This window comes from Thalassophryne amazonica, chromosome 5, assembly GCF_902500255.1.
Source record: "Thalassophryne amazonica chromosome 5, fThaAma1.1, whole genome shotgun sequence".
NCBI classification, from domain to species: Eukaryota; Metazoa; Chordata; class Actinopteri; order Batrachoidiformes; family Batrachoididae; genus Thalassophryne; species Thalassophryne amazonica.
This window is the reverse complement of record NC_047107.1, coordinates 87,052,167-87,080,129: the sequence shown is the minus strand read 5'-3', so window position 1 is coordinate 87,080,129 and position 27,963 is coordinate 87,052,167. Positions and strand designations below refer to the sequence as shown.

The 27,963-nt window shown below is 40.6% G+C and overlaps 1 protein-coding gene across 2 annotated transcripts in view; it reads left to right on the top strand.

Annotated features, from left to right (window-relative positions):
- adamts3 (ADAM metallopeptidase with thrombospondin type 1 motif, 3) overlaps positions 1-27,963 on the top strand; it is a 554,270-nt gene that overhangs the window by 305,947 nt on the left and 220,360 nt on the right. For both annotated transcript variants that reach the window (XM_034170793.1, XM_034170794.1), the window contains exon 8: positions 23,567-23,672. In XM_034170793.1, coding sequence (XP_034026684.1) covers positions 23,567-23,672 — 106 coding nt within the window. The remainder of the gene's footprint in view (positions 1-23,566; positions 23,673-27,963) is intronic.

Sequence of the window (27,963 nt, the reverse complement as noted above, 5' to 3'; positions counted from 1 at the left end):
ACAGTGCACACTCTGTCTTTCAGCTGCTGAAAGTGTGTAAATAGTTGCAGCAACAGGTATACGAGGCATTAGAGGCAGCTACGAATTTACACATTTTGCACACGATTCCTGCTTCATGTGTACTTTCTGCGTAAATCGACCAAATTCGCATTGCGTGTGAAGGAGCCCTAAAAAAAACATTTAAGTTGTTCACTGACCAACTTTTCTAAGTCAGTCAGTAAAGTTTTTTGTGTAGCACCTTTCAAGATAAAATCACAACATGCTTTACAGGAATTGAAACACAGATATAAAAATGCAGAAACTAAAACCTCAGAGAACACACAATTTAGAGATCATTCTATAGTTAACAACTGTTGAGGGATAACCACCTTTCAACAGGGGAAGAACATAAGCAGACTTCCATATTCTCAGAATCTCATTTTCAGAAAGAGTAAAAGTAAAAATATGACACAGAGTTCTGCTATAAAGTTTTCAGCTGACCTCAAAAAGAAAGACTTTAGGTTTTCAGGTCTGGCAGATTTACTTAAATCCAAATGCTGTAAAGCCGTATGGACCTCGGCTACATCAAAGGGAGTCAGATCAAATCCTGAAGCCATCGCATCAATAGGTGGTGATTGAGGGCAAACCCCCCGCACATTAGATTGATGTGGATGTATAGTGCTGCAGATAAGTGAAACAATCATGCAGATGGTGATAAAAGCATCATATTCAGCAGAAATACTCCTTAGACCAGGGGTCTCAAACTCAAATTACCAGAGGGCCGCTGAGCATCCAGTTTTGTTAAAAGAGGGCCGCTTCAGGTATTGCATTAAAAAAGGAAAAACATTCAACTGTTTGAACAACTGTCCTTCGCAACATGAACTATTTTACATTCATATTTTGCTTTTTTTTTTGTCTAATGCTTGCTCCCAGACACCTGAGAATGCTTTTTCTCAGACAGCTTACCGGTAACCACATTTGCTCTGAGGGAGGTGGCAGTTGAAACCCTCAGTATGACTTTAAGGTGGTCATCGCTGAGTCTGGATCTATACTTTGATTTATTAAAGTTCATGGTGGAGAATAATTTTTCACAGAGATATGTGCTTCCAAAAACACACATGGTCCTCTTGAATATCCTGGAAAGCTCTGGGAAAGATGGGGGTATTTCTGTCAGAAATTTTCCAAGCATTTCTGCTTGTCCATTGGTCTCTCTGAACTTGTCTTTGAGTTGAGAATTGCACTGCAGGTCAATGAGCTCCATTTGTAGCACACTAGGAGCATTCTGCACATCAAAGGAGAAGGGATCAGCAAACATTTGGAATGTGGCACTGTGTTAAAGTCTGCAAACCACTGGTCAAATTCCTGCTGTAACGTCTCAATGGCAGCAACATATTTTTCACCACTGAATGCTTTGCCCTCCTCCACAAGAGAGCTGCATGCTGGGAAGTGGAAGAGTTTTTTTTCTCAGAGATCTGGGCTTTCCATAACATCAAAAAAACAAATTTTCCCACTTCTCCTGAAACACTCTGTGTTCGACATCAACTTTTCTTTTAGCCTTTGAAAGAGACATTTTGATTTACGTCGTGAGGGCGCTGCCAGTGTGCCGAATGTTTGTTTTTTTTGGCTTGTTTGGGTTCATGCGGTAAATATGCTGCATTCAGGGTCACCTCGGAAATCGGAAATTTCTTTCTCAGTCCTGACAGCAGGCCGGATTTCACTATAAATTAATATCAAGTGGTGGGCCGGATGAAAGGATTTTTCCTGTGCCGCCGCACCGTGCCGGACACGTCCGCACGTCTTTCATTAAAAAAATCTCCTTTAACAGTGGAATATCCGGATAAAATGCTGAAACCGACTTCTTCTGAAACTTCTCTGTTCTCTCACGACGTCCTGGATCAATAGAGCCTGAAATGTGGAGGTTTCAGCATGAAACAGGCTGACGACGGCACCTGGGAGCGCTGCACGACGTCTCGCACCGTGGGAAGTCCTTAAAGCGACAGTATCACCTCAAAATCTCTCATCAGCCGTTAAAATTTTCACCGAAAACCAGCTTAATTTTTCGAACCGTGTCCACTTCGATGTGTCTCACAGGTTTAGAAAAAATTTTGATCAAACAAAGCGCCAGTCTCTTAGCAACTTCTCAGACAAAGGAATTCCAACAAGGGGCTGGACGACTCCTCCCACAAGGAGTGCTCACAGGCGAATGACGTCACTGACAGGCGTGGAAAAACTCACGCATGCGCACGAGGGTTCAAGCATGTCTGACGTAAAAACATATGAATGAAATCCATATAGTTTTTGAAAAAAATAAAAATGACCTATACTTTATTGACAGCCCTCGTATGTGGCCTTGATATTGGGAGCATAGTTCGTTTGACAGTGGCTATAACATAATGATCGCTCAAATCATTTGCAAAAATACCAATATCTGAATATTTATAAAGAGACTTAATTAAAAATGAATCAAGAAGAAAAGATTTCTCTGGACATTTAAGTTTTGGGCATGTTGACCCATTAACTATTTGTGTTAAGTTAAAAGAATCACACATCGATTTAAAACTATCAGAAACAGAAGATGACCAATCAGATCTCCTGTGAGAAGAATCTCATTGAAGTCGAAAGCTTTTTTTTCAATGATGATAAAGTCTCACTATGAGCAGAGGGTAGTCTATAGCAGCCTGGTGAGAAATGGTGAGAAATTGGCCATTTAGAAGCTCCAACTTCAGTGCACGAAATTCAGAGTAACTGCTGAGAGAAACAGTAACATGAGATTGAATAGTAACATGAAGTTTCTGTTTGACATATAATGCTATGACATATATTGCTATTGTTTTGTGCCAGATGCCCTTCCTAATGCAAGGCTCATTTATCCAGCCTGGGATCAACACTCAGAGTGTACTGGCTGCACACCCCATGTGGCTGAGTTTAGAAAAAAAAACCTACACCTGGTTTATTCAAATGTTGCATGGTAAAACATATGTGAAAAACATGTTTGTTTTTATTTAACAAATACCATGAAACAAGAAATTGAAATTTCAGGTGAAAATTTTAGTAAAGAACTTAATTTTTAAAATACAGGAAAATTGAATTAAATCAAACATACCAGTTGGAAAATGATGATGATTTGGGTTTTTAAAAAGGTAAAATTTCATGACCCAGAGTTGAAGATGTGTTTACCTGTTGTGTTGTTGTGTTTACCGGGGAGGTGATGGTCTAGTGGTTAAGGCGTTGGGCTTGAAACCAGAAGATCCTCCAGCCTGACTGGAAAATCACTAAGGGCCCTTGGGCAAGGTTTTTAATCCCCAGTTGCTCCCGGTGTGTAGTGAGCACCTTGTGTGGCAGCCCCCTGACATCGGGGTGAATTTGAGACATTATTGTAAGGCACTTTGAGCACAGATGAATGAATTGCAGATGGAAAAGCGCAGATGCCTGCTGTGTTTACTTGTCTCCTGAAGACTGGCACATTGTGAAAATGCTGGTTCTCAGTAATCTTGCTTCCACAGAAAACATTACATCATCACATGATATCTTTTTTATCACATTATATCTTACTCATCTGTTATTCAGGTAATATGATGAAGTTTTGGTGCATTTTACTAAATCTCAGACAAAGTCATCTAAAGTTGTGGAGAGTGATGCTTTACTCATGGTCAGTTTATACTGGCAGCTCTAGAACATGTTCCCCAGAAATCCTCTGTATATATGTGAACAACAAAACTGAAAATGTTGTTCATAAAGAAGCTTTATACATCCTAGACAATGAATCCATTTCCATAAAATTTTGTTGACAAGTTCTTCTATATTATTACTTTATATTTTTTCCATCCCATAGGGATGATATCAATGTGCTACTGTGAGAATGAAAAATACCAACATTTCTAAAATCTCTAGTTTTCACTCTCTAATCCTGCTGAGTGGAGAACAAAAGCCCTCCATGGTGAGTTTGAAAAATTGCCACATTATAAGTGTATACCAATTAGTCCTCACTGAATCCTGGTCTTTCAAAGTTAAACAAAAGCACATCTCCACAGAAGCAGCAGACTTATGCAGCAATCTGCAATTCTTTTCTCAGCGGAACAGTCATTACCACTCCACAATATGCTAGTTTGGGCTGAATTATTTAGGAGTCACAGCGATGGTCAGCAGCCCAACTACATGGCTGGTTTGTAGATTTTTAATAGGGCCTGTCGATATTTGTTTTTTCAGGCCCCAAATGAGCTTTTCCCGGATGACTCAGAGTTTCCAGCGGAGAACCTTATTCTGAAGCACGCTGAGGCGGAACGTGCTACACCATAAATTATTTGCCTCATCGTTCTTCCATAACGAGTGCGGATGCTTCTTTAGCTTTGTATTATTAATGTAACGACAAAGCTATGCGTTATTTCTAAAAAATATTAAACGTGGATTTAAGTGCATGATAAAAGTTAAAAACCTTGCCTTTGATTTCTATTTGCAAAGAGACACACCTTAATAATTATAAAATACAAAATATATATTGTTGTTATTGTTATTTTGAAATGGATGTCCAAGTGCATGTGTAATATCTGTGTCAGTAGCACTCCGCACAGATAGAACACACAGTTTGGGGAAAGTTGTGGGCTCCTCATCCTTTAACATTAAACACTACTGATCAAGCTTGTTCAGATGTAGATTGTTTAAAAGTCATAAAAGTGGTCTCTGCAATTCTTATTGGTGTCTCATAGCTCACACAGATAAAAAAAGAAAAAAATAAGCTGGTGGTATTTGTGGTCCATAAACCATAAGGCCTTGTAAAAATAATAATAATAATAAAAAAATTATCACTGACATCAATCAATCAGTTTTATTTATATAGCGCCAAATCACAACAAACAGTTGCCCCAAGGCGCTTATATTGTAAGGCAAGGCCATACAATAATTACGTAAAAACCCCAACGGTCAAAACGACCCCCTGTGAGCAAGCACTTGGCGACAGTGGGAAGGAAAAACTCCCTTTTAACAGGAAGAAACCTCCAGCAGAACCAGGCTCAGGGAGGGGCAGTCTTCTGCTGGGACTGGTTGGGGCTGAGGGAGAGAACCAGGAAAAAGACATGCTGTGGAGGGGAGCAGAGATCAATCACTAATGATTAAATGCAGAGTGGTGCATACAGAGCAAAAAAAGAAAGAAACACTCAGTGCATCATGGGAACCCCCCAGCAGTCTAAGTCTATAGCAGCATAACTAAGGGATGGTTCAGGGTCACCTGATCCAGCCCTAACTATAAGCTTTAGCAAAAAGGAAAGTTTTAAGCCTAATCTTAAAAGTAGAGAGGGTGTCTGTCTCCCTGATCTGAATTGGGAGCTGGTTCCACAGGAGAGGAGCCTGAAAGCTGAAGGCTCTGCCTCCCATTCTACTCTTACAAACCCTAGGAACTACAAGTAAGCCTGCAGTCTGAGAGCGAAGCGCTCTATTGGGGTGATATGGTACTATGAGGTCCCTAAGATAAGATGGGACCTGATTATTCAAAACCTTATAAGTAAGAAGAAGAATTTTAAATTCTATTATAGAATTAACAGGAAGCCAATGAAGAGAGGCCAATATGGGTGAGATATGCTCTCTCCTTCTAGTCCCCGTTAGTACTCTAGCTGCAGCATTTTGAATTAACTGAAGGCTTTTCAGGGAACTTTTAGGACAACCTGATAATAATGAATTACAATAGTCCAGCCTAGAGGAAATAAATGCATGAATTAGTTTTTCAGCATCACTCTGAGACAAGACCTTTCTAATTTTAGAGATGTTGCGTAAATGCAAAAAAGCAGTCCTACATATTTGTTTAATATGCGCTTTGAATGACATATCCTGATCAAAAATGACTCCAAGATTTCTCACAGTATTACTAGAGGTCAGGGTAATGCCATCCAGAGTAAGGATCTGGTTAGACACCATGTTTCTAAGATTTGTGGGGCCAAGTACAATAACTTCAGTTTTATCTGAATTTAAAAGCAGGAAATTAGAGGTCATCCATGTCTTTATGTCTGTAAGACAATCCTGCAGTTTAGCTAATTGGTGTGTGTCCTCTGGCTTCATGGATAGATAAAGCTGGGTATCATCTGCGTAACAATGAAAATTTAAGCAATGCCGTCTAATAATACTGCCTAAGGGAAGCATGTATAAAGTGAATAAAATTGGTCCTAGCACAGAACCTTGTTGAACTCCATAATTAACCTTAGTCTGTGAAGAAGATTCCCCATTTACATGAACAAATTGTAATCTATCAACTTCAACTTCAATCAACTTTTTTTTTATATAGCGCCAAATCACAACAAACAGTTGCCCCAAGGCGCTTTATATTGTAAGGCAAGGCCATACAATAATTATGAAAAACCCCAACGGTCAAAACGACCCCCTGTGAGCAAGCACTTGGCAACAGTGGGAAGGAAAAACTCCCTCTTAACAGGAAGAAACCTCCAGCAGAACCAGGCTCAGGGAGGGGCAGTCTTCTGCTGAGACTGGTTGGGGCTGAGGGAAAGAACCAGGAAAAAGACATGCTGTGGAGGGGGGCAGAGATCGATCACTAATGATTAAATGCGGAGTGATGCATACAGAGCAAAAAGAGAAAGAAACAGTGCATCATGGGAACCCCCCCACAGTCTACGTCTAAAGCAGCATAACCAAGGGATAGTCCAGGGTCACCCGATCCAGCCCTAACTATAAGCCTTAGCTAAAAGGAAAGTTTTAAGCCTAATCTTAAAAGTAGAGAGGGTATCTGTCTCCCTGATCTGAATTGGGAGCTGGTTCCACAGGAGAGGAGCCTGAAAGCTGAAGGCTCTGCCTCCCATTCTACTCTTACAAACCCTAGGAACTACAAGTAAGCCTGCAGTCTGAGAGCGAAGCGCTCTATTAGGGTGATATGGTACTACGAGGTCCCTAAGATAAGATGGGACCTGATTATTCAAAACCTTATAAGTAAGAAGAAGAATTTTAAATTCTATTCTAGAATTAACAGGAAGCCAATGAAGAGAGGCCAACACGGGTGAGATATGCTCTCTCCTGCTAGTCCCCGTCAGTACTCTAGCTGCAGCATTTTGAATTAACTGAAGGCTTTTTAGGGAACTTTTAGGACAACCTGATAATAAAGAATTACAATAGTCCAGCCTAGAGGAAATAAATGCATGAATTAGTTTTTCAGCATCACTCTGAGACAAGACCTTTCTGATTTTAGAGATATTGCGTAAATGCAAAAAAGCAGTCCTACATATTTGTTTAATATGCGCTTTGAATGACATATCCTGATCAAAAATGACTCCAAGATTTCTCACAGTATTACTAGACGTCAGGGAAATGCCATCCAGAGTAAAGATCTGGTTAGACACCATGCTTCTAAGATTTGTGGGGCCAAGTACAATAACTTCAGTTTTATCTGAGTTTAAAAGCAGGAAATTAGAGGTCATCCATGTCTTTATGTCTGTAAGACAATCCTGCAGTTTAGCTAATTGGTGTGTGTCCTCTGGCTTCATGGATAGATAAAGCTGGGTATCATCTGCGTAACAATGAAAATTTAAGCAATACCGTCTAATAATACTGCCTAAGGGAAGCATGTATAAAGTGAATAAAATTGGTCCTAGCACAGAACCTTGTGGAACTCCATAATTAACTTTAGTCTGTGAAGAAGATTCCCCATTTACATGAACAAACTGTAATCTATTAGACAAATATGATTCAAACCACCACAGCGCAGTGCCTTTAATACCTATGACATGCTCTAATCTCTGTAATAAAATTTTATGGTCAACAGTATCAAAAGCAGCACTGAGGTCCAACAGAACAAGCACAGAGATAAGTCCACTGTCCGAAGCCATAAGAAGATCATTTGTAACCTTCACTAATGCTGTTTCTGTACTATGATGAATTCTAAAACCTGACTGAACCTCTTCAAATAGACCATTCCTCTGCAGGTGATCAGTTAGCTGTTTTACAACTACCCTCTCAAGAATCTTTGAGAGAAAAGGAAGGTTGGAGATTGGCCTATAATTAGCTAAAATAGCTGGGTCAAGTGATGGCTTTTTAAGTAATGGTTTAATTACTGCCACCTTAAAAGCCTGTGGTACATAGCCAACTAACAAAGATAAGTTGATCATATTTAAGATTGAAGCATTAAATAATGGTAGGACTTCCTTAAGCAGCCTGGCAGGAATGGGGTCTAATAAACATGTTGATGGTTTGGATGAAGTAACTAATGAAAATAACTCAGACAGAACAATCGGAGAGAAAGAGTCTAACCAAATACCGGCATCACTGAAAGCAGCCAAAGATAACGATACATCTTTGGGATGGTTATGAGTAATTTTTTCTCTAATAGTCAAAATTTTGTTAGCAAAGAAAGTCATGAAGTCATTACTAGTTAAAGTTAATGGAATACTCAGCTCAATAGAGCTCTGACTCTTTGTCAGCCTGGCTACAGTGCTGAAAAGAAACCTGAGGTTGTTCTTATTTTCTTCAATTAGTGATGAGTAGAAAGATGTCCTAGCTTTACGGAGGGCTTTTTTATAGAGCAACAAACTCTTTTTCCAGGCTAAGTGAAGATCTTCTAAATTAGTGAGACGCCATTTCCTCTCCAACTTACGGGTTATCTGCTTTAAGCTACGAGTTTGTGAGTTATACCACGGAGTCAGACACTTCTGATTTAAAGCTCTCTTTTTCAGAGGAGCTACAGCATCCAAAGTTGTCTTCAATGAGGATGTAAAACTATTGACGAGATACTCTAACTCTCTTACAGAGTTTAGGTAGCTACTCTGCTCTGTGTTGGTATATGACAATAGAGAACATAAAGAAGGAATCATATCCTTAAACCTAGTTACAGCGCTTTCTGAAAGACTTCTAGTGTAATGAAACTTATTCCCCACTGCAGGGTAGTCCATCAGGGTAAATGTAAATGTTATTAAAAAATGATCAGACAGAAGGGAGTTTTCAGGGAATACTGTTAAGTCTTCTATTTCCATACCATAAGTCAAAACAAGATCTAAGATATGATTAAAGTGGTGGGTGGACTCATTTACTTTTTGAGCAAAGCCAATAGAGTCTAATAATAGATTAAATGCAGTGTTGAGGCTGTCATTCTCAGCATCTGTGTGGATGTTAAAATCGCCCACTATAAGTATCTTATCTGAGCTAAGCACTAAGTCAGACAGAAGGTCTGAAAATTCACAGAGAAACTCACAGTAACGACCAGGTGGACGATAGATAATAACAAATAAAACTGGTTTTTGGGACTTCCAATTTGGATGGAAAAGACTAAGAGACAAGCTTTCAAATGAATTAAAGCTCTGTCTAGGTTTTTGATTAATTAATAAGCTGGAATGGAAGATTGCTGCTAATCCTCCGCCCCGGCCCGTACTACGAGCATTCTGACAGTTAGTGTGACTCGGGGGTGTTGACTCATTTAAACTAACATATTCATCCTGCTGTAACCAGGTTTCTGTTAGGCAGAATAAATCAATACGTTGATCAATTATTATATCATTTACCAACAGGGACTTAGAAGAGAGAGACCTAATGTTTAATAGACCACATTTAACTGTTTTAGTCTGTGGTGCAGTTGAAGGTGCTATATTATTTTTTCTTTTTGAATTTTTTTGCTTAAATAGATTTTTGCTGGTTATTGGTGGTCTGGAAGCAGGCACCGTCTCTACGGGGATGGGGTAATGAGGGGATGGCAGGGGGAGAGAAGCTGCAGAAAGGTGTATAAGACCACAGCTCTGCCTCCTGGTCCCAACGCTAGACAGTCACAGTTTGGAGGATCCAAGAAAATTGGCCAGATTTCTAGAAATGAGAGCTGCTCCATCTAAAGTGGGATGGATGCCGTCTCTCCTAACAAGACCAGGTTTTCCCCAGAAGCTTTGCCAATTATCAATGAAGCCCACCTCATTTTTTGGACACCACTCAGACAGCCAGCAATTCAAGGAGAACATGCGGCTAAACATGTCACTCCCGGTCTGATTGGGGAGGGGCCCAGAGAAAACAACAGAGTCCGACATTGTTTTTGCAAAGTTACACACCGATTTAATGTTAATTTTAGTGACCTCCGATTGGCGTAACCGAGTGTCATTACTGCCGACGTGAATTACAATCTTACCAAATTTACGCTTAGCCTTAGCCAGCAATTTCAAATTTCCTTCAATGTCACCTGCTCTGGCCCCCGGAAGACAATTGACAATGGTTGCTGGTGTCGCTAACTTCACATTTCTCAAAACAGAGTCGCCAATAACCAGAGTTTGATCCTCGGCGAGTGTGTCGTCGAGTGGGGAAAAACGGTTAGAGATGTGCACGGGTTCACGGTGTACACGGGGCTTCTGTTTAGGGCTACGCTTCCTCCTCACAGTCACCTAGTCGGCCTGCTTTCCCGACTGCACGGGATCCGCCAGGGGGGAACTAACGGTGGCTAAGCCACCTTGGTCCGCACCGACTACAGGGGCCTGGCTAGCTGTAGAATTTTCCACGGTGCGGAGCCGAGTCTCCAATTCGCCCAGCCTGGCCTCCAAAGCTACGAATAAGCTGCACTTATTACAAGTACCGTTACTGCTAAAGGAAGCCGAGGAACAACTAAACATTTCACAACCAGAGCAGAAAAGTGCGGGAGAGACAGGAGAAGCCGCCATGCTAAATCGGCTAAAAGCTAGTAGCTACGCAACCTAGTGGATTCCTAAAAACACGCAAAGTGAATAATGTGTAAATAATTTAGAGGTGATTCAGCAGAAGGAGTGCTTTAGTTAAGGCACCAGACAGGCCATGAAGCAGCACAAGTAACGCACGGCAACAGCGAACGCACGACAACGGTGCAAAAATAAAATAAAAATCCACTAGACAGGCTGTGGAGCAGCACAGGTAACGCACGACAACAGTGGTAGAAAATAAAATAAAAATCCACTAGACAGGCTGTGGAGCAGCACAGGTAACGCACGACAACAGTGGTAAAAAATAAAATAAAAATCCACTAGACAGGCTGCGGAGCAGCACAGGTAACGCACGACAACAGTGGTAAAAAATAAAATAAAAATCCACTAGACAGGCTGCGGAGCAGCACAGGTAACGCACGACAACGGTGGTAAAAAAAAAATAAATAAATAAAAAAAAATAAAATAAAAATCCACTAGACAGGCCGTGGAACAGCACAGGTAACGCACGACAACAGTGGTAAAAAATAAAATAAAAATCCACTAGACAGGCTGTGGAGCAGCACAGGTAACGCACGACAACGGCGGCAAAAAATAAAATAAAAATCCACTAGACAGGCTGTGGAGCAGCACAGGCAACGCACGACAACGGGGGCAAAAAACAAAATAAAAATCCTCTAGACAGGCTGTGGAGCAGCACAGGTAACGCACGACAACAGTGGTAAAAAATAAAATAAAAATCCACTAGACAGGCTGTGGAGCAGCACAGGTAACGCACGACAACAGTGGTAAAAAATAAAATAAAAATCCACTAGACAGGCTGTGGAGCAGCACAGGTAACGCACGACAACGGTGGTAAAAAATAAATTATCTATTAGATAAATATGATTCAAACCACCGCAGCGCAGTGCCTTTAATACCTATGGCATGCACTAATCTCTGTAATAAAATTTTATGGTCAACAGTATCAAAAGCAGCACTGAGGTCTAACAGAACAAGCACAGAGATGAGTCCACTGTCCGAGGCCATAAGAAGATAATTTGTAACCTTCACTAATGCTGTTTCTGTACTATGATGAATTCTAAAACCTGACTGAAACTCTTCAAATAGACCATTCCTCTACAGATGATCAGTTAGCTGTTTTACAACTACCCTTTCAAGAATTTTTGAGAGAAAAGGAAGGTTGGAGATTGGCCTATAATTAGCTAAGATAGCTGGGTCAAGTGATGGCTTTTTAAGTAATGGTTTAATTACTGCCACCTTAAAAGCCTGTGGTACATAGCCAACTAATAAAGATAGATTGATCATATTTAAGATCGAAGCATTAAATAATGGTAGGGCTTCCTTGAGCAGCCTGGTAGGAATGGGGTTTAATAGACATGTTGATGGTTTGGATGAAGTAACTAATGAAAATAACTCAGACAGAACAATCTGAGAGAAAGAGTCTAACCAAATACCGGCATCACTGAAAGCAGCCAAAGATAACGATACGTCTTTGGGATGGTTATGAGTAATTTTTTCTCTAATAGTTAAAATTTTATTAGCAAAGAAAGTCATGAAGTCATTACTAGTTAAAGTTAAAGGAATACTCGGCTCAATAAAGCTCTGACTCTTTGTCAGCCTGGCTACAGTGCTGAAAAGAAACCTGGGGTTGTTCTTATTTTCTTCAATTAGTGATGAGTAGTAAGATGTCCTAGCTTTATGAAGGGCTTTTTTATAGAGCAACAGACTCTTTTTCCAGGCTAAGTGAAGATCTTCTAAATTCCTCTCCAACTTATGGGTTATCTGCTTTAAGCTGCGAGTTTGTGAGTTATACCACGGAGTCAGGCACTTCTGATTTAAAGCTCTCTTTTTCAGAGACATCAGAAAAAAAGTGATAAGGGGGGATTTTTTTTTCTTGGAAACAGAGAACAAACAATACAGTCAAATGTTGAAGTTTGGAATTGAAGCTTCCCCTTGTAATATGGATTAATGGATAGAACTATGACAAAACCAGTCTCACAGCTCTGCAGTAGTATTTGATTCAAATCCACAAAAATAGCGATGTCATCCAACTCCTCCTCTAGGAGGTTGGCCGGACCAATCTGCCATTACTACAGAGAAGAAGAAGCAGAAGAGGAAAATCTCACCTTGCAACCATTGTACTTAGCATTCAAGCTGTCTCCATTGTTGAGCATGCCACATGCATACTGGCTGTAAATATCACTCATGGTTGTCTCAGGGGGAACACTCACCCCGTACCATGGCTTCAGCTTCTTGACCTTATCGGCAACCTGTATCATAATAAATTGCATCGTCCTCGTGTGTGTGGTTGTCAATAACAAGCAGCAAGTTTGGTTCTGTAAATTTCAGCTGTCTTCGGCCAAAGCATACTCGCTACCTAGCCAACGTGCCTGTTCTTGCACCTGCTTTACCACCGTCAATGAAATTTGGCAAAAAAAAAAGAAAAAAAAAAAAAGAAGATGATGCAGGCCGATTTTGGCGTGTGGGCGGGTATGATAAACTAATGGTTTTTGTTTGTTTGTTTTTTTTTTGTTATGGAGCCTAAATTGAACATGTGCACATCTCTCACTTGGAAGATAATCTGATACATATCTAGATACGTGGGCTATAGTACGATTTAGGGACGATAATTTTTGTTACGTAAAGATTTGATTCAGTGCTGTAAGATGCGGTCTGATACCATTCCTTGTTTAATGTCGACATTCATTTCCCATGATAAATTGTAATAAGCCAAAAGTGGCAATGGTTACTTTCAAATAAATAACAGATTTAGACAGATTTGTGAACAATATTTGAGAGAAATACATTTGTATGCAAACGTTTGGGCACCCCTGATGATATTCCTTTATAAATCATTGGTTGTTTGGATCAGCAATTTCAGTTAAATATATCATATAGCAGACAAACACAGTGATATTTGAGAAGTGAAATTAAGTTTCTAGGATTTACAGAAAGTGTGCAATAATTCTTTAAACAAAATTAGGCAGGTGAATAAATTTGGGCACCCCAACAGAAAAAATACATCAATATTTAGTAGATCCTCCTTTTGCAGAAATAACAGCCTCTAAACACTTCCTATAGCTTCCAATGAGAGTCTGGATTCTGGCTGAAGGTATTTTGGACCATTCTTCTTTACAAAACATCTCAGGTTTGTTGGTTTCTGAGCATGGACAGCCCACTTAAAATCACACGACAGATTTTCAGTAATATTCAGGTCTGGGGACTGAGATGGCCATTCCAGAATGTTGTACTTGTTCCTCTGCATGAATGCCTTAGTAGATTTTGAGCAGTGTTTAGGGTTGTTGTCTTCTTAAAAGATCCAGCCCCGGCGCAACTTGAACTTTGTCACTGATTCATGAACATTGTTCTCAAGAATCTGCTGATATTGATATTGATCCATGTGACCCTCAACTTTAACAAGATCCCCAGTACCTGCACTGGCCACACAACATGATGGAACCACCTTCAAATTTTACTGTAGGTAGCAGGTGTTTTTCTTGCAATGCTGTGTTCTTTTTCAGCCATGCATAAGTAAGTAAGTAAGTAATTTTTATTTATATAGCACCTTTCACAGACAAGAGCCACAAGGTGCTTCACAACATAAAAGCAGAGTACACCACACAAAACATCAGACAATGGCCGAGACATAAAAACATAAAACATAACATAGGATCACAGAGCAGCCTAAAAGCTAAGCAAACGCTTGAGTAAAAAAGAAAGTCTTAAGTTGGCTTTTAAAAGTATCGACAGAGTCCAGTGAGCGCAGAGAGAGCGGGAGACCATTCCAAAGCCTGGGAGCAACAGCCTGGAAGGATCGCTCTCCTCTGGTTGCAAAATGGGTGCAAGGAACCATCAACAGATTTTGGTCCACAGACCTCAAAGCCCTGGCAGGGGCATAAGGCTGGATGAGGTCACAGATATAGGGAGGCGCCTGGCCATGTAGAGCTCTAAAAGTTAAAACCAAAATTTTAAAATTGTTCCTGAAGGACACTGGCAGCCAATGAAGTTCCTTTAAAATTAGGGAAATATGAGTCCTTCTGTTAGCTTGTGTCAGAATTCTTGCTGCAGAGTTCTGTACCAACTGCAGTCGACGCAACTCCTTCTTGTTTAGACATGAAAACAAACTGTTACAATAGTCTAAACGTGTTGACACAAAAGCATGAATAATAAGCTCTAAATCATTTCGAGACACCATTTTCCTGAGCTTAGAGATATTTCTTAATTGAAAGAAGCAATTCCTCGTCAGCTGTTTACAATGCTGTACCAACAACATGTCTTTGTCAAAAATGACACCCAGGTTTCGAAGACATGATTTAGCAGACTGGCCCAGGTCTCCCAAGTACTGCTGAATACCTGGAATATGGGCATCAGGGGCAATAACCAATGTCTCTGTTTTGTCTGCGTTAAGCTGAAGAAAGTTATTCGTTAGCCATTGTTTAATTTCCGCCAAACAATGGAGGAGGGAATCAATCCTCTTAATCTCAGATGGCTTAAAGGAGCAGTAAAGCTGGATGTCATCCGCAAATAACTGGTAAGAGACATCAGTAAATCTTTGAATGATCCTACCTAAAGGGATCAAGTACAATAAAAACAAAATGGGGCCCAATACAGAACCCTGAGGGACTCCACATAACAGGTCCGCAGACTCTGACCTTATCTGGTTAGCAAAAACGCTAAAGCTGCGCCCAGACAGATATGAAAAAAAACACAGAAGAACTGACCCCGACAGTCCGACATGATCCCTCAGTCTATTCAGCAGGACCTGGTGGTCAACAGTATCAAAGGCAGAGGACAAATCCAAAAGAACCAACACGGTGGATTTCCCAGCATCAGCAGACATCATAATGTCGCTGGACACTTTCAAAAGAGCCGTTTCCGTAGAGTGTTGTCTACGAAAACCGGACTGAAACCTGTCATGAATGTTATTCTGATCCAGGAAGAGTGTCAGTTGGTCTGAAACCACCCTCTCGAGGATCTTAGACAGGAATGGGAGCTTAGAAATAGGTCTAAAACTACTTAGCTCCATTTGATTTAAACCTGGTTTTTTCAGTAGAGGCAACACTATGGCATGCTTAAAAGCACTGGGAAACACACCGGTGGACAAAGAAAGATTTACCATTCTAGTAATACACGGACCAATTACCTCAAATACTTTAATAAAGAGCCTGTAGGGAAGGATGTCCAATGAGCAAGAGGAAGGTTTCATCTTGCTCACCAATGCCGAAATATCAGCAAGTGTCACAGCCCTAAATGAAGACCAAATGCTGGGAGCAGGCTCAATAACAGTAGAAGTACCACACAGGGAGGGTGGAATTTTATCCTTAATCAACTTGATTTTGTCAGTGAAAAAACTCAAAAAAGCATTGCTGTCAGCTTCAGAAAACACAGGAGTAACTGAAGCAGCAGGACATACAAGAGAGTTGATTGTATCAAACAACACTCTGGGATTCTTAGTCACAGACACCAGCTGACGTATGTAGACAGAGCGGGCACTCTCAGCCATTTTGTTATATGATAGAACCAGCTCCCTGAGATGAAGCCTGTGAACCTCAAGTTTAGAGGATTTCCACAGGCGTTCAGTCCTTTGACACAGTCTCTTAAGACTTAAGAGCTCTTCATTAATCCAAGGGCACTCATTTTTCTGTAAAGACACATTGTATTTGACAGGAGCCAACTGATCAAGAATAGAATCACAGTGTTGGTTAAAACACTGGATAAAATTGTCCATATCAAGACAATCAGTGAACAAACAAGGATTAAACATAGAAGAAAATCTTTCTGCAGTTTCAGCAGTGATGATACACCTCCGAGACTTAACTTCTAAGGGCTTCTGATCAGAGCTGGAATGCAGGTCAAACGAAACGAGACTATGGTCGCTCAAGTAGACATCTTTTATAGACATATTTAAAATGTCTAGGCCAAGTGTAAAAACTAAATCTAAAATGTGACCCTTTTGGTGAGTGGGCTCAGAAACATGTTGCACAAAATTAAAAGCTTCAGTCAACGATAAAAGCTCCATAGCAGAGCAAGATAACTTGTCATCAACATGAAGGTTAAAATCTCCAAGAATTAAAACAGATTCCACCGTTATAATAGAGGATAAAAAGTCACTAAAATCCTTTAGAAAGGCAGTAGCAGTGCCTGGGGGGCGGTAAACCAACACACAGAAAAATGGGTTTGAGAAATCCACCTTGACCAACTGTGATTCAAAGGAGGGAAAGTCCCGTGACTGTACCCCTTTACACACACAATCCTCTTTATAAATGATGGCAAGGCCCCCACCACGGCGACAGGAGTGGGGCTTCCCAAGGACACAGAGCTCATTTAAATGAAGAAATTCCTCTTCTCTCTGCCAAGTCTCCGAAAGGCACATTAAGTCCAACATTTCCGTTGATATAAGATCATTCAGGGAAAATGATTTATTGGCGATTGAACGCACGTTCAATAAACCAAGGCGCAAGGTGGACGACGTCACGTAGGCGCTGTCTGAGGCTCGCAATGCGATAGGACGAAGACAGTGGTCACGTGGACTCCAGCTGATCCATGCAGGCAGAGGCGTAAACACGGAAGTGCACAGTAGCGATGGAACTACGCCACCAGGATACCAGCGCTGAGAAAAGTCTAGAACACCTGTACCTAACCGAACAGGTGTCGATGCAGATGTGCCATCGCACACATCAAAGAGAGGAATGTGGTAGAGGAAGCGAGCCCGTCCTCGGCCACCGGTGCTGGCGCCCAAATGCGCCGCTGCACGCCTTCTCTTCACCTGGACACCAGCCCGCGAGCCTCTTCTCCTCTTATCCAAAAAGCCTTTTTTCCTCAGTCTCCTGCAGATCTTACATGGCGCCCTCAACAGCAGCGGATAATCAGGTGAGTCGGAGCCGATAGTTAGGGGCGGAGGAAACGCCTGGTTGAACCTGTCTCGTGAAGCAAATAGGCTCTCCATTGTCTCCTTGATATGAAACAAAGAGTCCCGATCGTAAGTCCGTAAAGCCAAGACACCTCCATCTGCTAGTCGGGCTGCTAAAATAACAAATGTCGTAAAAGTGGCCATTAGTAACCAACACAACAGGAGCTGAGCGACGGCCACGCCAGTCACAGGCGCCATCTTGGAAAGTCAATTACCTCTACAGGACCCCAGAGACCAAAAGCACGTTGGGTGTCTGATGCAGATCATACTGCCCCTTATTATGTCCATAGTTTCATCAGTCCACAGCACCTTTTTTCCAAAAGGAAGCTGGCTTGTCCAAATGTGCTTTAGCATACTACAGGTGCCTCTGTTTGTGACGTGTAAGCAGAAAAGGCTTTCTCTGCATTACAGCATCTCCTTGTGCAAAGTGTGCTGTATAGTTGGACGACACACAGAGACACTATTTACAGCAAGATCATGTCGTAGGTCTTTGGAGCAGGTCTGTGGGTTGACTTTGACTGTTCTCACCATCCTTCGCTTTAGCTTATCTGAGATTTTTCTTGGCCTGCCACTTCGGGCCTTAACTAGTACTGTGTCTGTGGTCTTCCATTTCCTCACTATGTTCCTCACAGTGGAAACTGACAGCTGATATCTTTGAGATAGCTTTTTGTATCCTTCCCCTAAACTATGATGTTGAAAAGTCTTTGTTTTCAGGTCATTTGAGGTGTTTAGAGGCTCCCGTGTTGCCACTCATTAGAAGAGATGTAAAGAGGGGAAACATTTGCAAATGGCCACCTTAAATACCCTTTCTCATGATTGGATTCACCTGTGAAAGGAGGTCAAGGGTCAGTGAGCTTACCAAACCAATTTTATATTCCAATAATTAGTGCTAAATGTATTCAAATCAATAAAATGACAATCATCAGGGGTGCCCAACCTTTTGCACACAACTATAGGTCCTTTGTGTATATAAAAAAAGTTTTAGAAATTTGACATCGGCTCATGAAAAATGGGAGCAAAAGCAAAAGTGTTGCATTTATATTTTTGTTCTGTGTGTGTGTGTGTGTGTGTGTGTGTGTGTGTGTGTGTGTGTGTGTGTGTGTGTGTGTGTGTGTGTGTGTGTGTGTGTGTGTGTGTGTGTGTGTGTGTGTGTGTATTTTTCTTGAAGAGGCATTTTGTGACAGGTGTGATTGATGCTCTGGAAAATGCTGTAATTGGCAACAGTAAGAGTACAGATATATGGGTGCAAGCAATGTTGTAGTGCAAACAAATCTATATTTCTTGTTCTTTGTGTGTGAGACAGTGCGTAGTTCATCTGGTAAAGGGCAGTGTCAGCATTTGACATATTAAAGTAACAAAACAACACTGTACAATGAAAATATGTGTTGATGGGATTCTAATTTTAGCACAGTCTATTAGTGCTGCCACTACCACACTGTCACTCACTAAAGTACTGTGTAGCAATAGTGATACAACTGCGTGCAAGGACAAGACTGCAAGGAATAGTAATGGATTTACACAGCGTAGTTTCATCATATTTAATGTTGAAATCAGAAACAAAGATTGTTTTTCCATGCTGGATCAATCCTCTTCCTCTTAAATTTTGATCGCTGTTTCTTTGTGCAGATGTCATAAGGACATGCATGTACTAACTCTCTCTGTCTTTCTCTCTCTTTCTAATTTATTAACATACCTTGGGTAATGCTGTAATGACTTTGTGTCAAAGACTCAGATAAAGAGTATCACTTGTACTTTGAACCACTTTAAAACCAATTTCTTTGTCCAGGCATTGATATTGATGGTTCAATGCATTGGTCATCTCAGGAAAATTCAATGTATTTCAAAGCATATGGAATTTTAAAACAGTTTGGCTGCTCTGTGTGATAACATTACATCGTGAAGCTCATTTAAGTTTCCAATTAAACATAATGGAAGTATGACAATGAAAACATGTCTCATTCAACAATATTGTCATGGTTCCCATTTTAGTGTGTTGGTTTGATCTCTGCACTGTTCTGTTTTCTGGTGTGATTCTCCTCGTTATGCTGTCTTTGACCGTATTCTCCATGTTATTCTGCCTCTATTATTGTTCTCTTTGTGTTATTATTCTTTGTGTTATCTGGCCTATTCTTCCTTATTGTAAATATTCACTGACACATTTACTTTGATGTTTCTTCTGTGTTTGTTTCATTTAATTTCCCATTTCTAGTCATCCAGGTTCACAGGTCTCTGCACGTCCACCCTTAATTGTTTACTCCCTTTTGTAATCACGATTGGAGCATTCCCTCATTGCAAGATTGTATAGGTTCCTCTTGCTCACTTGCGTTATGGAGCAGTGTTTATTTCCCAGAGTTTATTTCCAGAGCATGCCAGCGACAGACATTTGTCACTGTCCTATGTTCCTGATTTTTGTCAGCCATTTTAGTCTGATTGGATTGCTTGGTATGAGTACTCTCTGTTTCTGAACTTCGCCTGTGGTTTGATAAACGTCTGTTGCCTCCCTCAGAAGGACTGTTCAAGTGATAGCTTACATACCTGGGCCCGGTTTCATAAAGTAACCTAATCTTTCAGTCTACTAAACTTTCTTAGTGGACTACAGTTAGTCACCCAACATTATCCATCTAATCACCGTTTCACATCGATGGCTAAACTTGTAGATTAGCTGTCTTACCTTAGTCGACCATTTTCACAGACATAATGGCCTCACACGTGCCATTGCCAAGAGACAGATCCATGCGCGACAGTTTTGTTTACTTCCGGGTTGGTTGTTGTCATGAACTATCCAGCCTTTGTTTCATTAACTGGCTTTATTAACATTTATGGACCCATACAAACTGCAGACCGACGTGCTTAGCACTTAGCCTAGCAGCTTCACTCTTCAGTTTCTTCTTCCACACTTTCTTCAACTTTTTTGTGCACACAACGCTGCTTAGCATAACAGAGACGCCCAATGGCTAATGTGAGAACTGTCACAAACACATCATGACAGTTGTCTGCTGCAACCTCGGCCAAAAGCAGAGGAAGTTCTCCTTTTGAAGTAATACGAACGATGTAGGGGTGCTTTTGAATGTTCCATGAAGTGATGGTACATGGTAGCTGCCATTTTTCGAGGTAAGATATTGAAGTTTTAACAACTAAAGTAAGATTAGTCTCCTCTGTACCAGGCTAAAAAGTTTAATCAGGTAACATGAAACTTGAGCCAACTAAGTGCTTTGTGCAACAACTAACATCAAAAAACTAGTCAACTAAGTGAGTTTATTTGACTAAACAACATTAGCCTGCTTCATGAAACCAGGCCCAGACTTACTGTCTGGTTACAACCAAGCCAGTTGTCATCTACTTTTGCACGTTTTTGTGGACATTGTGGTTCTCTGCATTGGTGTCAATTCCCAAACCATTCCAGAAAAACACCTATAAAATGTGTCATACAGTTTGTAACTTTGCAAAAATCTGTTTTCAGACTATCTGTAGTGAAACTTAGGTTTGAAACAAAAAGTTACAATTTTTGCAAGTTATGGTCAAAGGCTTCTACTTTTTACATTCTGCGGTCATAAGGAAGAACCTGCTTTCGGTTTATGAAATTTAAATTATCAGTTCATAACCTAATATTTAAAATACTGGTAGTTGTGTTTCTAAAACATTGTTACTTGCATCCTTCTTGATTCACATTGGGATGTCATGTCTTCTAACACATGTTCACTAGATTCCTGCTAGAAAAGATGCTATGTATGTGATACGTATGTGATATAATGCCTGAAAATGCGATCTCATAGGAAGTTAACCAGTCATCTTTGTCCGCATTTCAAATATAATTTAGGTACATAAATAACCTGTGCAATACAGAATACTGCTTTTCCTAGAAACAATTAATGTTCTTGAAGCTACTTTCACAATATACCATGTTTTGGGACAAAAAAGTCCACATTGTCTCTTTTTGTGTGAGTCTCTGTGTTTGTATGATGCGTTTTCTTTATTCCTTCTTCTTTTTTGGTAATTATTTATGTCTCTGCCTCTTCATTGGCCTTGAGGGGTCAAAACCTCAGCCTTTACAACAGCACTGGTAGTCAAGTACCAGCACATGTTTCCAAATCTAACCTGACTAACAAGATCACTTTTAATGAATATTAATAATTTGGCAGAACTGCGCCCCATCAATAATTAAAATCAGTTATGCACAGATCAAGAGAGGACTCCTGGGTGCTGGCAGAGGCACAGTATGTGCTATCTAGGGATGGGTATTGATAAGATTCCATCGATATCGATACCATTATCGATTCCCCTTATCGATACCTCTTGTGAATTTTCTGTGTACTAAAAGTAGGCTTTACAGGTTTTCTATGCCAGCAACATTTTATTGAGTCTTAAAGTAAATAAATGTGAAATTGGTCACTGGATCCTTAAACTCTGGACAAAATAAACTCTACATGGTGGATCCTTGATCTCTGCACATAAATAGAAATAAACAAAATCTTTAGTTTTTGTCTAAAGCATTTCCTTTCAGACATTATTGGTATGAATGTCTTTCCATACATCTGAGCTGAGCTCTTGCAGCCAGCTGTGCTGCACATCAGGATGTAATTCATAAAGAATGCAGGATGTCTTATTTTGGGAGGAAAAATTATGTTTTAGTTGATGGTAGTTTATTGTCTGTATTACAGCATTTGGAAAGAGGTGTCATTTTATTTAAAGCGGTGATTCACTTTGAAGTTATTAATTCCAACCGGACTCTGGCTTGGCACAGAGCGGCACAGCATTTGGAGCTGTGCCAACGGAACGGAGGCGATTCTCGTTTCTTGACTGCAACGAGACAAGAGTCCCAGTTAGTGACTTTAATCCACACAGTGACTCACAATATTTTAATGGCTTTGAGAGGGGTTAAGAAGCGGACTTGCCTCTTCTGAGGAGCAGCGAATCAAAGAAACAACGAGCCAGTGGATCGAAGCAGTGCTTCATTGGTTCACACTTCAAAGTGGAGTCACGCTGCAGAAATGGTTGATTACAGACCCGCTGCAGGGTCTGCAGTCAACGTAGAGAAATGATCATTTTCCCGACAAACACCCTCAAAAACAACAGCCGCTCTGAAGGACCAATAAGGGAATCGTTAATCAAAAAGGCTATTGATATCGGTGGATCGAATCATTTCTTAACCATACCAGAAAAAAAACGGTTCTTGATACCCAACCCTAGTGTTATCTAACCCTCTGGATTAATTATAGCATTTAAAACAAGCATAACCTTGTATTCAACAGTCAGATCAAAGAAACTGATAGATGAGAGGAGCTGACCGAAGTTTTCATGCAGAATGCAAATAGTTGACATTGTGAGCCTAGAGTGGAGGTCCTCTGAGTACATGTACAGATAGGGCAATTCTATGGTAATGGAATTACAACAGCAGCAAAATCTGGACATATGGCATCTAACTGTGACAGATTAGCTCAGATTGTAATTCCGTTACCGTAGAATTGCCCAATAGTCACTTGAGGGGAATAATAAATACATTCATCCACTTTCTATACCTGCTTGCTCCAATTAAGTTTTACTGGGGGCCTGAGCATAATCCCGAAGTCATAGGGCTTGAGGCGGGGTACATCCTGGACAGGACACCAGTTTGTCGCAGGGGTATCTATAGACAAACAAAAACATTCACGCTCACTCGCACTCCTACAGTCAATTTAAAGTTTCTAATTCACCTAACCTGCATGCCTTGGGAAATGGGAGGAAGCCAGAGCACCCAGAGGGAACCCACGCAGACAAGGGGAGAACATGCAAGCTCCACACAGAAAAGAGCCCCGCAATCTTCTTTCTGTGAGGCAGCTAACAACTAAGGCAGCGTGCTGCCTAATAATAGATTAATGCACATTAAGATTAGGGGTTTGGAATTTTTGCCCTGGGAGTTTAATTTGTCACTTCTCCTGTGCATGTGCTGTGTTAGAAATGATTTTCTAATTAATCTCTATCGTTAACGCTGCTTTGTTGTGTAAAATTAATTTGGCACTTCAGATTTAATAAAGTTAATGTACCCATTTGTTTTCCTGGCTGCCGTTAGGTTACGCTCCAGTGACGGGAATGTGCCACCCAGTGCGGAGCTGCACTCTCAACCATGAAGACGGCTTTTCCTCTGCCTTCGTTGTGGCCCACGAGACCGGACATGTGTAAGTTCTTCCATTTGTGTGTTTGATTCTTGGCCTATGTAGGTGTTTGGAACACATCCTCTGTCTTCCACATTATTCCTCTGATGCTACAGTGAGGGAAATCATGTCTTTGCAAATAATACCACAGTGTGAGTTTTGTCCCTGGGCTTTGCTCTCCTCTGATCTGTATGTTTAATGATGCAGGAGAGCTTAAAGCTCATTGGCCTTTAGTGCGCTGACAGTGTGCTGTGAGAATACAGTTTACATTCAATTGTAAGCATATCTCTCAATCAGACACTAATTATATCATCCTACATTAAGTCAATGATTTTCTTTTTAACAAAGTCCTGATTGGGACTTTAGCTTTCTCTCTGTTTCTTTCTCAAATTCAAAGATCATGACATTGTCAGAGATATTTTACTGACAAAGCTGCAGAAGGCTCTTCCTCGAGAAGAGTGGTCAATTTGTTGTGGTCGGACTGTCTTTTCAGATTTTGCACAGTGTAGAAGAAAGCGCTCCTCTGTCTCGACCTCCTCTGCTTGACACTGACCACATAATCTTTGTTCACTTGACAGCCAGGTTTTTCTCTGCTAACCTGTTTCCATTGCCAGGTTGTGGTCACTGAGCCTGTACTTGGTCAGGTTTTGCCTCTGCTTTGTATCGCTGACAGACACAAGATATACTGCTAGTTTGTATTCTCTTTTTAGGTTCATATAGGTGTTCATTCTATTTTGGGTGGTCATTTGGTTCATCCAGTGTTCCAAGTAATGTTCCTTTGCTTGATTGATGATTCATTTAACGCTAGCTGGTGGTTGGGAAGCAGAGCTGGACTGAGCTTGGTGTTATCAGGTTTGTTATTGAGTTAGTCAGCTTCAGTACCAGCTGGCTCAGAGGACTCTCTTTAGTCCCTCAAATTGGAGAATATTTTTGGGACTGTTGTTTAGATGTATCCATAATTTTAATATTCTTTTTGAATTGGTAAAGCCAATGGGTAACGGCCTAATGCTGCCCTACATGCATTATTGGGTGTTTTCAGTTGGACTTTCAGTATAGATCACTAGAATTCTGCATGTAGGACTTAAGTTGGATGCTTGTCCTACTTTGTGTAGTCCTGCATCCTGAGTGGACATGATTACCTCACTTTGATACAGTGCAACAGACTTGATTATGCTGTCAAATATTTTGCTCCAAAGGATAGAAGCATAGTCCTTACCTGTGGTCATGAAGTTTGGGCGATGACCAAAAGAAAAGGTTGCAGATACAAACACTGGAAATGCGATTCCTCTGTTGGGTATCTGGGTTTACACTCTAGGACAGGGTGAGAAGCTCAACTATCCACGAGGGACTTGGAGTGGAACCACTGCTTCTTCACTTTGAAAATAGGTGGTTCGTACATCTGGTGAGGATGTCACTTAGGGAGGTCTTCCAGGCATGTAGAACTGGGAGGAGGCCCCCCAGGGATTGTATTTCCCAGTTGGCTTGAGAAAGCTGGCCTCAGGACCCCCAGGAAGAGTTATGGGCCTTTCACACCGGACCTGTCAGAAGTGTCAGAGGCGTCAGGAATCGGTCTAAAAAGCATTATTTTCAATGAGACGCGTTGGTTTTTAGAGGCATCAGAAGCGTCACGTCAAAAGCCGAGCTAAAGCGACGCTTCTGACGGGAGCGTGCATTTCCGCTTGTCAACAGGCTGATGCGGTCAAAGGTCAACCCAGTCCAACTTTTGCCGCTCTGATCTGTGACGTAGCTTCACGCTGTCCAAGACACAGAAGACTAGTGGCAGAAACCACAGAAACGTGTCACAGGACTGCTCATTTATAGAGCAGTTTTCTGTAGAAAAATCCTTGCAAATGTTTTTTTAACCTCAAAATTTCTGATTACTTTTAAAAAAGTTTAGAACACTTGTAATTAAAATAGCTAAATAAATAAAAGGTTCTTTAGAAACCTTTCTTCATCTGTAAATTAAAACCACCTGAAACCTTGGACATTTATTTTTAGACAAAGAAAGCAACATGGAAATTTGAACATTTTTTAAAGTCTGGTAGATTGTTCATATGTTATTTCATCCAGAAAAACAGACACTAAATAAATACAAATGTTTATTATAAATGCAACAGGAGATAATTTAACAATAACTGCAGTGTAATTGTAAAGTAGGATTTCTGTGACATAAACCTCATGATTATTTTTTTTTTTAATTGAGTCATTTCAACTTGTAACTACATCAAAATTTGTGATTGCCTTTAATGTTGTGATCAGGACAGAGTCATTTCTAAAATATGAATTTTGACTAGTGATTGTGAATGTTTTAAAATTGGCATAATAAGGGGAGAGTTTCGACATGTGCAAATGTCTTTTGGGTTTGATTTCATGGACATTTTTAATGATCCGTTCACTTATTGTTAAAATATCAAATCAAACAGCTTTTAAAAAAATAATAAAATAGTTACTGTTTAAAGAGCCTTTTATTTAGAAACAGGTGATGTTATGCTGTTTTTACCGGGACCAGATGAAGGTCTCTTCTGCAGCTTTGTCCTCTGGTGTTGTTATTGAAGACAGTTTTCTCCTATTTCGAAGAGCAGAGATGTTTTCTTCTGACTGGACTTCATGGTGTTCAGCTCATCAATGGAAGTTTTTGAAGCACATCTGTATTTAGGTTGTCTGCACAGCAAATGTTCCTAATTGGGACAAATAAAAAATATTTCTTAAAATAGAAAGAAACATTGCAGTTTATATATACGAGGTCATGATTTGTGACCGATGAATATCTGCATGAATGTAGTGGAAGTCTGCAAAACAGTACTGAGACCAGCTATATTGTACGGTGGCACTATCATAAAGACAGGAGACAGAGCTGGAGGTGTTGCAATTCTCTTTGGGAGTGACAAGAATGGACAGGATTAGGAATGAACATATCTGAGGGACAGCTCAGGTGGAATGGTTTAGAGACAAAGTCAGAGAGGTGAGATTGACATGGTTTGGACATGTGCACAGGAGGGACCCAAGATATATAGGGAGAAAGATGCTGAGGATGGAGCCACCAGGCAGGAGGAGAAGAGGGAGGATGAAGATGAGGTTTATGGATGTGCTGAGGGAGGACATGCAGGTTATTTATGTGACAGAGGAAGATACAGAGGACAGGGTGAGATGGAAACGATTGATCTGCTGTGGCGACCCCTAATGGGAGCATTCAAAAGAAGAAGGGTGATTTTAACTTTTGGGCCAATTCCTCAAGTGGGTTTTGGTTGTACTTAATAATTGATTTTAAATTTTGAAGTTTTTCCCTTATATTATTCTGCTTTTGGTTTAATTGCATTTAACTGTATAATTTTTTTTAAATGTTCAGTCCATGTTGTTTCAGTTTAGGTCGGTAGAACTGATCCTTGTGAATTAGTTTCGCTCAAACTATTCCACATTTCTCACAACTGCTTATTGTTGGACTTTTCAATTTTGAAAAAAAAATCCCAACCTTTTCATCGTCATTATGAGGTATTGTGTGTAGAATTCACAGAGTTGTCCTGACGCCACTCCTTTGATATTTTGGCTGTGTGCTTAGGGTTAAGAGCGCTCTGGAGCAGGTTTTCATCCAGGTTTTCTGTACATTGCTGCATTGATCTTTCCCTCAGTCTTGACTGGTCTCCCAGTTCCTGACACTGAAAAACATTAACTCTATCATTTCTCACCCTGTCCTCTGTATCTTACCCTGTAATAATAATAATAATAATAATAATACATTTTATTTGTATAGCACTTTTCTGGACACTCAAAGACGCTTTACAAACCAAAAGAACAGGATAAAAACGCTAAGAAAAAACACATTAAAAATCGGGACTATACATTAAACTTAAACAGATGGGTTTTGAGTTCTTTCTTGAAGGAGGGGAGGTCGGGGCAAGCACAGAGTGGTTGGGGCAGAGAGTTCCAGAGGGTAGGGGCAGCAATGGAGAAGGCTCTGTCTCCCCAGGTTCGGAGCCTGGTCCTACAGGGAAAGGACAAAAGGTTTGTGTCGGAGGAGTGGAGAGAGCGTGATGGAGTGTGGCGGTGGAGGAGGTCAGTGAGATATGTGGGGGCCAGGTTATGGAGGGCTTTGAAAGTGATCAGGAGGATTTTGAAGTGAATGCGTTGAGTGATGGGGAGCCAGTGGAGGTTTTGTAGGACGGGGGTGATGTGTTCTCGAGTGCGGGTGTGGGTGAGGAGATGGGCAGCAGAGTTTTGTATATACTGTAGTTTATTGAGTATTTTGGAAGGTAAACCATAGAGGATGCTATTGCAATAGTCGATTCTGGATGTGATAAAAGCATGTATAAGGGTTTCA